A 9,876-nucleotide genomic window follows, 5' to 3' on the forward strand; every position below is an offset into this window, starting at 1 on the left:
GTGGTGTGAGATTGATATTGGAGATACTATATGAATTCAATTTAAATAGATTAAAATAATGTAAATACCTACATCCTCTAGCTCTGACCATTGATGAGCCTGGGAACAGTGACTGTACTGCCTATAGCTGTTTTTTAAAATAAGCGTTCATGAAAGAAATCACTGATTCCAGGCTGAAGTAGGAAAAGAAGAAGGTGAGCATTAGAACATCTTCACCAGAAAACAAAAAAGTCCCCAAAGAATGATGGGGACAAGTCAAAGTGACATAGAAGCTAGCTTGCAGAGGCTCTCAGGGACAAATGTGAACATCAAAATAAATAATAGCCATGGATTATGATACATAATAATTGGAGTAATGTAGGAAGCCGAGAGTCCATACTGATATAATAAGTAAAAATGTAAATTGACATTTTGATAAGGAAGACATTTTCTCAAAATACTTCACCCTCTCCCAAATACCTCACAATGGAAGTGACTTGCAGACATCACCTTAATCAAATGATTAATGAGAACATCATCAGTAATAGAATGTTTCAAAACTGTGTCACCTGAAAGGGTGCAGGGAGATGAGCACAGCATTACTGCTATGGTATCCCTGCCAAAGATGCATAACTAATCTAACCCAGAGAATATCAGAAAAATCTTAGACCATTTCACACCATAGCTGGTTGAGGTCTTCAAAAGGGTTAAAGCCATAAATGTCAAGGAAAAGGTGAAAAGTGACCTATATTTCAGGAAACTGAAAAACATGACAAACAAATATAACGTGAATCAGAATTAGACATTTTAATTAAGAAGCACTAATGGGACGATTGATGAAATTGCATAGCATCTGATGATTGCTGCTGCTACTGCTGCTAAGTCGCTTCAGTCGTGTCCGACTCTGTGCGACCCCACAGACCGCAGCCCAACAGGCTCCCCCGTCCCTGGGATTCTCCAGGCAAGAACACTGGAGTGGGTTGCCATTTCCTTCTTCAATGCATGAAAGTGAAAAGTGAAAGTGAAATTGCTCAGTCGTGTCCGACCCTCAGCGACTCCATGGACTGCAGCCCACCAGGCTGCCCTGTCCATGGGATTTGCCAGGCAAGAGTACTGGAGTGGGTTGCCATTGATTAGGTGGTCTTAATTTGTCAGTATTCACTTGTTGATTTGGATGATGTTTTGAGGTTATGTAGCAAATACACACTGAGGGATTCAGAGCCACTGGACACCATGTTGGCAGTGTATTCTCAAACTGTTCAGAAAACATAAAAGGCTATACTGTACTTGAAAATTTGGGGGGAAAATTGAGATTATTTCAATGTCTAGAATAGGGGGAAAGACTCTATTCTCTTGAAAGTTATATTTCAGCAAAAAGAGACAGATCAATGAATAAATAAAACATGTCTATCAAATGGTTACAGGCTTGAGTCTTGGGGTGCTCCCACAGTTAAAAGTAAACAGCAGAGAAACAGGCAGCCAAGAAGAGCTAAGAAGAAACCATCAATGAGGCAGGATGTAAAGGAGGATAAGCTGAGGAAGAAAAACTTTTCTAGATGTAGAAGTGGTTCACTCTGTCAAATGCTGCTGAGAGATCAAGTAGGATGAACAGAAATCGGGTGATCACTAGAACTGGCCCCAAGGCATCCTGGGAGGAGTCGGCTGAAGCCATTTTCAGCTGAGTAAGGACAGCTCTGAGATTAAGAATAGATGAAAAGAGAAAGGGAGGTGAGGAGGTGGAGTGGGTGAATATAGACATGTCATCCCAGAAGTGTTGCTGTAAACAAGGGAGTCAAAAATGATGTTGTGGTTGGAGGGTTATGTAGAATCCATGGAGAGTTCTTTCTAAGATGGAAGATTACCAAAGCAGTTTGTACCACGATGGGGGTGATCCAGCAAAGAGGGAAAACTCAGGATCAGGAAACACTCAGCCTAAACTGGAGTAGGGAGAGGGCTGTGAAGAAGACTGCATGCAGAGACACTGCCATTGGCAGGAGCAGAGGCCCTTCATCCCAGTGATAAAGGGGAAGGAAGAGAGGGTGGGCCCAGGGAGAGACGTGAGCTCTGTTATGGTGGCCAGGAGGGGAGGGTTTTGTATGAGTTGCTTCTGTTCTGTCAGTGTAATGTGAGAAGCCAGGTCATCTGCTGAAAGCAGAGTGTGGAAGGCTAGTAATTGGCATGTGTGCTGGGAATTTGAAAAGAGACGAGTAAATAGTGGCAGTCATTTTGGAGAGTGGCAACACCAACACAGGATTGCAGAGAAGTGACTAAGAATACCGGACAGTCTTGAGTGCCCATTTGAGGTTTATGTTTATAAATTAAAACTGAAGGGAATTCCCTGGGAATCTTGTGGTTAGGACTTTGATCTTTCACTGTTGAGGGTGTGGGTTCAATCCCCGATTGGGGAACTAAGATCCCACAAGCTGATCAGCTCAGCCAAAAAAAAAAAATAATAATAATAATTATAAGAACTGTCAGCATGCTTATGGATTTTTCTTCAGCAATATCCATCTGTTTGGGTATAGATAAAGATGTTGTAAATATTAAGTATCATTTTTTCCTGTATATATACATATGTATTCTTCAGAGACACTAAATAGCTCTAAACAAAGACAGACAAGGTATGAACTGCAAGGTTTTTAATGAAAATGTCTGTATTTTTTACAGATGCATCATTTCATATCTATAGTTAATTAGCAATTATTTCAATACTGGCAATCTCATCTGAATTTAGTCATAATGCATGAATCTATGATAATAAAATTAAGGAAAAGAAACAGGTCTTCTAATCCCTCTTTATATTCCTTCATGATCAACAAGATGTATAAGTGATCTTTCTTTGATTAAGAACTGAATGTACTGGAGATATATTTGATAATTGAGAGTTTAGATAAATATTTACCAACATTAGTTCTGTTAGCACACTGAATAATATTGTAGGCCTATTAACAAACAGTTAACGCATCAGGTAAACATTAAGCCTCTTAGAAGAAGGACCATATGCTCCTGTTTCTGTAAAAATATTATTTGTTTGAAGGAATGGTGGTATAAACTTTCACTCAACTACTACTTCCTTAATGTGAAAAAGAGACAAAATGAGCTGAAGAATGATAACTCCACAGTTACAGGGTGCAACCCTGAACATAACTGCTGACGTCATGGTCTCGACAGTGACTTTTCCATGCCACCCTGTGGAGAAAGATGAAACATATGGTAATAGGACTTAAACATAGTGATACTGTAATAAACATATTCAAATTCTTTGGCAGAACAAAATAGCTTATCAATACATGAAATAGAGACTATAGACAGTTCCAAGTATCACTATTTATTAACCGGAGGTATGTATACCAAGGACTTCACATCTCCATCAAGCCTTCACTAGAGCACAGAATGCTGAACACAAATGTTGAGTCCTGTGTAGTCCACAACACAACTGCAGAGTGCATTCCACATTTACTTAATTCCAAAATAATTTCAAGATATGACAAGTAATTGATAGAAGAGAGAGAATTTTAAACCCTCTAGAAATCCCCTAAAATAAACTGAGGAATAACAGAATAAGATTTTGATTCAATTAAAATAAACTGTTTCTATATAATACATTGTTCAGCATAAATCTAAAGAATAATGCTCTTAAAGTGCTGACTTAATATGTCAGCAAATTTGGAAAACTCAGCAGTGGCCACAGGACTCAAAAAGATCAGTTTTCATTCCAATTCCAAAGTAGGACAGTGCCAAAGACTGTTCAAAATATCGTACAATTGTGCTCCTTCCACATTTCACATAGCACATTTCCCATGCTAGTAAGGTTGTGCTCAGAGTCCTTCAAGCTAGGTTTCAGCAGTACATGAACCGAAAACTTCCAAATGTACAAGTTGGATTTAGAAAAGGCAAAGGAACAAGAGATCAAATTGCCAACATCCGTTGGATCATAGGAAAAGCAAGGGAATTTATTAGAAAACATCTACTTCTGCTTCATAGACTATGCTTAAGCCTTGTATGGATATACAAGCAAACTGTGCTATGGATCACAGCAAACTGTGGAAAATTCTTAAAGAGATGGGAATACCAGATTACCTTGTCTGTCTGCTGAGAAACATGCATATAGGTCAAGAAACAACAGTCAGAAACTTACATGGAACGACTCATTGGTTCAAAATTGGGAAATCAGTATGACAAGGCTATATATTGTCATCCTGTTTATTTAACTTATATGCAGAGTATATTATGCAAAATGCTGGGCTGGATGAATCACAGGCTGGAATCAACATTGCCAAGAGAAATATCAACAACCGCAGATATGCAGATGATACCACTCTAATGGCAGAAAGTGAAGAGGAACTAAAGAGCCTCTTGATGAGTGTGAAAGAAGAGTGGAAAAGCTGGTTAAAACTCAGCATTCAAAAAACTAAGATCATGGCATCTGGTCCCATCACTTCATGGCAAATAGAAGGGGAAAATGTGGAAGCAGTGACAGATTTTATTTTCTTGTGCTCCAAAATCACTGTGGTTTGTGACTGCAGCCATGAAATTAAGACACTTGCTCTTTGCAAGAAAAGCTGTGGCAAGCCTAGATAGTGTATTCAAAACCAAAGACATCACTTTGACGACAAAGTTTCCTATAGTCAAAGCTATAGTTTTTCCAGTAGTCATGTACAGATGTGACAGCTGGACCATAAAGAAGCTGAGTGCCTGAGAATTGATGCTTTTGAATAGTGGTGCTGGAGAAGACTCTTGACAGTCCCTTTGACAGCAAGGAAATCAAACCAGTCAATCCTAAAGGGAATCAATCCTGAATATTCATTGGAAGGACTGATGCTGAAGCTGAAGTTCTAATACTTTGGCCAGGTGTCCTGAAGAGCCGACTCACTGGAAAAGACCCTGATGTTGGGAAAGATTGAAGGCAAAAAAAAGAGGGTATGGCAGAGGATGAGACGCTTAGATAGCTTCACCAACTCAATGGACATGAATTAGAGCATACTCCAGGAGATAATGAAGGACAGGGAAGCCTGTGTTCTACAGTCCATGGGGTCACAAAGAGTCAGATATGACTTACTGACGGAACACACAAACAAAGCTGCAATTTTCAGTCCTCAGTAGCATATTTTGGTCTTTGGGAATATATTCCTTTGCTTCATTCATAACAGTAGGGTAAAACAGCTCTCTGGAGGTCCAGTGGTTAAGACTCCACCCCTCCAATATTGGGGTATATTCCTGGTAGTTAGGTAGGAGGCTAAAATCCTAGGTGCCCAAAGGCACTACCAAAACCCCCAGTTCTCCATCCTCCCCTTATTTTTTTGGCCGCATCTAATGGCATGCAGTTCCCTGTCCAGCAACCCCCGCATTGAAGCACAAAGTCTTATCAACTGGATGGCCAGGCAAGTCCCCAGATCTCCTCTTTCATGCTTAACACATACCATGCTCTGTAATAGGAACTTACATAGTGTAAGTCCATTATACTTCAAACACATACATCCAAACAAAATCATAGGAAAAGAGGTCAATATGTGGTTATCATAGGTAGGGGTAGTGGGAGGGGATGAGGGTGGGGAATTAGATGAAGTCAGTCAAAATTCTTACAAACTTCTAGGTATAAGATAATGAATACTGGGGATGTAATGTATGTGGTAATATATACAATTAACACTGATATATGTTGTATATGAAGATCGTTAAAAGAATAAAGCTTAAGACTTTTCATCACACACACAAAGTTTTTCTTCTATTTCTTTGTTTGTATCTATATGACATAATGGAGAAGGCAATGGCAACCCTCTCCAGTACTCTTGCCTTGAAAATCCCATGGACAGAGGAGCCTGGTTGGCTGCAGTCCAGGGGGTCGCAAAGAGTCGGACATGACTGAGTGACTTCACTTTCACTTTTCAGTTTCATGCATTGGAGAAAGAAATGGCAACCCACTCCAGTGCTCTTGCCTGGAGAATCCCAGGGATGGGGGAGCCTGGTGGGCTGCCGTCTGTGGGGTCGCACAGAGTCAGACACGACTGAAGCGACTTAGCCGCAGCAGCAGCATATGACATGATGGATGTTCACTAAACTTATTGTGACAATAATTTCACAATGTATGTAAGTCAAATCATTTTGCTGTGTAGTTTAAACTTCTACAGTGATGTATGTCAATTACATTTCAGTAGAACTGGAATAGGGGAGAAAAAAACCCAAAACATACCATGCTGTAATGCCTTGCTCACTGACAATATGCTTTGCACATGCTACCGCTTTGGCGATGTCATTTTCCATTAATTCTGAAAAGGAGATGGTAAGAAATGAAGACAACATTCATAGAAATTTCATTATAAGTTTAAGTTCGATCAGCTTTGTTTTCTTAGGCTGAGCAAAGAACAACCAAAATTTTGTTTTTTATGAGTCCATGTATCTGTGAATGTTGAGGGAAAACTCTTTCTTTTTCCATCCTATTTGGCATGAAATAAAGCATTCTGTTTCTCATTTACCAAAGTCACTGGCAGCTCTGGAACTATTAACTAATGTGATGGAAGGTTCTCTTCTACTAGGGACCAGAAAATCAAAACAAAACTAAAACAAACAAGCAGAAACCGGTCTAGCAATTTTTTGCTCAGCAATTCTGTAATTGGAGAAGGAAATGGCAACCCACTCTAATACTCTTGCCTGGAGAATCCCATGGATGGAGGAGCCTGGTAAGCTACAGGTCATGGGGTTGCAAAGAGTCGGACACGACTGAGTGACTTCACTTTCACTTTCTGTTTAATGAGATATCCCCAAAGATGTGTGTACAAAATGATTCATAGGGGAAAATAAAAAGGAAATATAGTCTAAGTGCATTAACAGTGTGCATTGGATTGATAAATTATAGAATATATATTTAGTGAAATTTATTCATCTTGATATATAATAAAGATTGGTGTTTGCTGATAATATAATTTTGGGCAATAAAGAGCATATTATAAGGCAGAATATTTAGTACAATTTCATTTTTGTTGAAACACATTGCTTACATGTTTGTATGTGGGTACAAATGTGCATAATATAGTTTTATATTCATGTCCATGAGTGATGTATATTGTGAAAGAAGCTGTAATTCCAAAAATTACCCAGTGTTCATAAATCTTGGGTTAGAGACAATTTTTACTCAATGACTAAAGATTACTATATAAAAAATATTATCTATGTAAATTAACTGCATACAAAAGAATATTCTTAGACTAATCTTCTCTATTAGGAATTTTAGTATGTAAAAATTTAACAATTTTTGCATTAGTTCTCCAATACTTTATGCACTAAAGATTCCATATCTCTATTTTAAAAGGAACTCAGTAGCATATTTATTTCACCCCAGTTCAACGGATCTATAAATTGACTTGTCAGAATGACAACGTTCATATAGGAACTGTACTTTTTGGAGATGCAAGCTAAAGAATTTCGAAATGAAAGGTCATAATTTTCTATTCACCGTGAATAATTCACTTTAAATCACTCAGCAAAAAAACCCATATATATATATAGTTTATATACATAAGATAAATAAATATGACCAAATATTAATAACTGTCACAGTACATGATGAACATATTGAAGGTTATTGTATTAATGTTTCTAATTTTCCATATATTTAAAACATTTAATCATAAAAAGTAAAAACAAAATTTTTAAAAGGACCACACATAGTCCTCCTCTTTGGTTAGTTAGTAATCCTTTGTTTTCCAATAAATCAGGGCAGATTAGAAAAATACCACATAATCGAATTACCCTCTCCTCCCCAAATCAGGTAAGTAAGAGGAATAGCATTGTTCTTTACAAGCATCAACAAGTCTAGTTATAATAACACGACAGGTCATTCCAGAAAATCTTGTAGGTTAGCAAACAGCAACATTTTATGATACCAGCTCATTAATTTTTTACTTAAGAAATTTTGAGGAGGATAATAAGTTCTAAAAGTTCAGATGGAATTTTTCTAGGTCCCTGATGAACTCCTCAAGACATTTTCATTTGTACTGAATCTCTGTTCTTATAGGTATAATCAGATGGGGGCTGAACCATCACTCAACATCATCTTGTCTTACCGCTGCAGGATACATGACAGCCGTCAACTGCGTTGGGGGTTTTGCCATCATTACACCACCATTTGCTGTTGATCTGAAATATCCCATAATCAGTGCTTTCACTGCTAGGATTGTAGTTTGTAGCTTTTGTGTTATAACTGCTTTCCCATTTGGTCAAACACAACCCTGAAAAAAAAATGTATTTTTTGATTATAAACAGCAACATGACATGACTTACACTTCATAGCCCCATCAGTTCTATTTAACTAATTCTATTTTAGTAACAACTTTATAAGTTTAAAGATGTATTTTACTTGTGAGATATTCTAACACCTTCATGTTAAGAATTCCGTTAAGAGAATTCTTTTATTAGCAAATCATTTGGTAATACTAATGAAACAAAACAACATATTTTTAAAAACATTAAAATAGCTATTTCTGCCATTCCTGTTACTCTTCCCCTGCTCCCATCCCTCAGGTAAGATGCAGCCAAGATAGAAAAGTCAACAGAGTTGTTGAATGGGTTTGTTCATTATCAGCAGATGTATAAGCTAATGGAAAAATACTTTTATTTTAAAAAATATTTATTAAGAAAAATAAGGAATTTCTCAGAGAAATAAAATTTCTTATGATACCTAAAGGTAAACTTGGGTATCAAATTAGAATCCAGACCAAAGGAATCATAGAATAGAAAAGACTATGTCATCCATCCATCTATCTAGCCATTGGCTCATTCATTCAAAAATAGTTATGGAGGGGAAATGTCTGAATTCAATCTGAAAAATACAGTGATGACATTGACAAATATGGACTAAAATACACAGTTACTTTTCTTTAGTGTGCACCTTGAATTCTGTGGAAGAAAATGAAAATTAATTAATGGACTAAAGTCAGATTAATAAAATATCATTTCATGGTGCATTTCAGAGATCCTTATGTAGATATTAATTGAGAGGAAATAGGTTCCCACTGTCCCTGTTTTGAGAGTTTAGAGTAATTTTTTAAAAATTTGCTGTTAAAAACTCAACACCATGATAAGGGGGTTAAAAGTGGAAAAATACTACCTTACTCATGCTTGCAGAACCCAAGTTCCAAACTGAAAATGTTTAGTCAAACACTTGATAGATATATCACAGGTGCTGAAATATTTTTCTTGTCAGCCTGCTTGTACCACCTGGCAAATTTAGTGGCTCTAGACAAGTACAGTCACACCTAACATGCTTAAAATGATATGGATTTGAACCTCCTATGCCTCACTCCTTCCCCTGGTGCGTCGGATTCTAAAGAAATAAGTTGCTGTTTTTAACCTCTGTAAATGTACAAACCCTCCAAGAAAGAAAAGAGCCATTCACTCAAAGTCCCTTTCCTATTATTCATGCTCTATTAGTATCTGTTCCACACATGGCTAACTGTTTGGAAGGAGGAAGAATTAACTTACAGTTTGCCAGGCTGACTCCCTTATAGCCATCCAGTCCAAGTTTCTTCAGAGTTCTGGCAAGCTCACATCTCTCAAAGACCTTGCCTTGGACAGCGACAGAAAGGAAGAGAAACCCCAGAATAATGAGAGCCTTCATGTTGACTGAGAAGTCAAATGTCCAGACTGACCAGGGTGAGCCACACTTGCTATTTAACATCTTTTCACTCCCCTCTTATCTCACTGATTTGGTGGCTCCACCCTCTGAGACATGTGAAAAACAGGAGCAGTTTATTGGTCCATATACTTAAACAGTTTTCTTTCTTATGTTTGAAGAGCGATATTCTGATATCCTAAGAATTAACTTGCAGAAAATAATGAAATGACATTGCATAAAGACATTGCTCAGGTAGATTCAGGGTTAGACCTATTGCCCGAAGAGGA

General features: G+C 37.6%; 1 protein-coding gene across 1 annotated transcript; it reads right to left on the reverse strand.

Moving 5' to 3' along the window:
• Positions 1–2,603: 2,603 nt before the first annotated feature.
• LOC109558713 (lysozyme C-3) lies at positions 2,604–9,627 on the reverse strand. The gene is made up of 4 exons (XM_019960046.2): positions 9,457–9,627; positions 8,040–8,204; positions 6,170–6,245; positions 2,604–3,168 (listed from the first exon to the last, which is right to left on the reverse strand). Exons 1-4 carry the CDS (start codon positions 9,590–9,592, stop codon positions 3,102–3,104), a joined length of 444 nt encoding a protein of 147 aa, XP_019815605.2. The 5' UTR covers positions 9,593–9,627; the 3' UTR covers positions 2,604–3,101.
• Between the last annotated feature and the right edge of the window lie 249 nt (positions 9,628–9,876).

The sequence above is a fragment of the Bos indicus genome, chromosome 5 (genome assembly GCF_029378745.1).
Source record: "Bos indicus isolate NIAB-ARS_2022 breed Sahiwal x Tharparkar chromosome 5, NIAB-ARS_B.indTharparkar_mat_pri_1.0, whole genome shotgun sequence".
In the NCBI taxonomy this organism is placed as follows: domain Eukaryota; kingdom Metazoa; phylum Chordata; class Mammalia; order Artiodactyla; family Bovidae; genus Bos; species Bos indicus.

Coding starts and splice junctions, on each gene's coding strand:
- LOC109558713 (XM_019960046.2), bottom strand. CDS start 9,592: ATGAAGGCTCTCATTATTCTGGGGTTTCTCTTCCTTTCTGTCGCTGTC. Junction 8,205..9,456: donor GGGAGTCAGCCTGGCAAACT/GTAAGTTAATTC, acceptor TTTTTTTTTCAG/GGTTGTGTTTGACCAAATGG. Junction 6,246..8,039: donor CTGTCATGTATCCTGCAGCG/GTAAGACAAGAT, acceptor TCTCCTTTTCAG/AATTAATGGAAAATGACATC.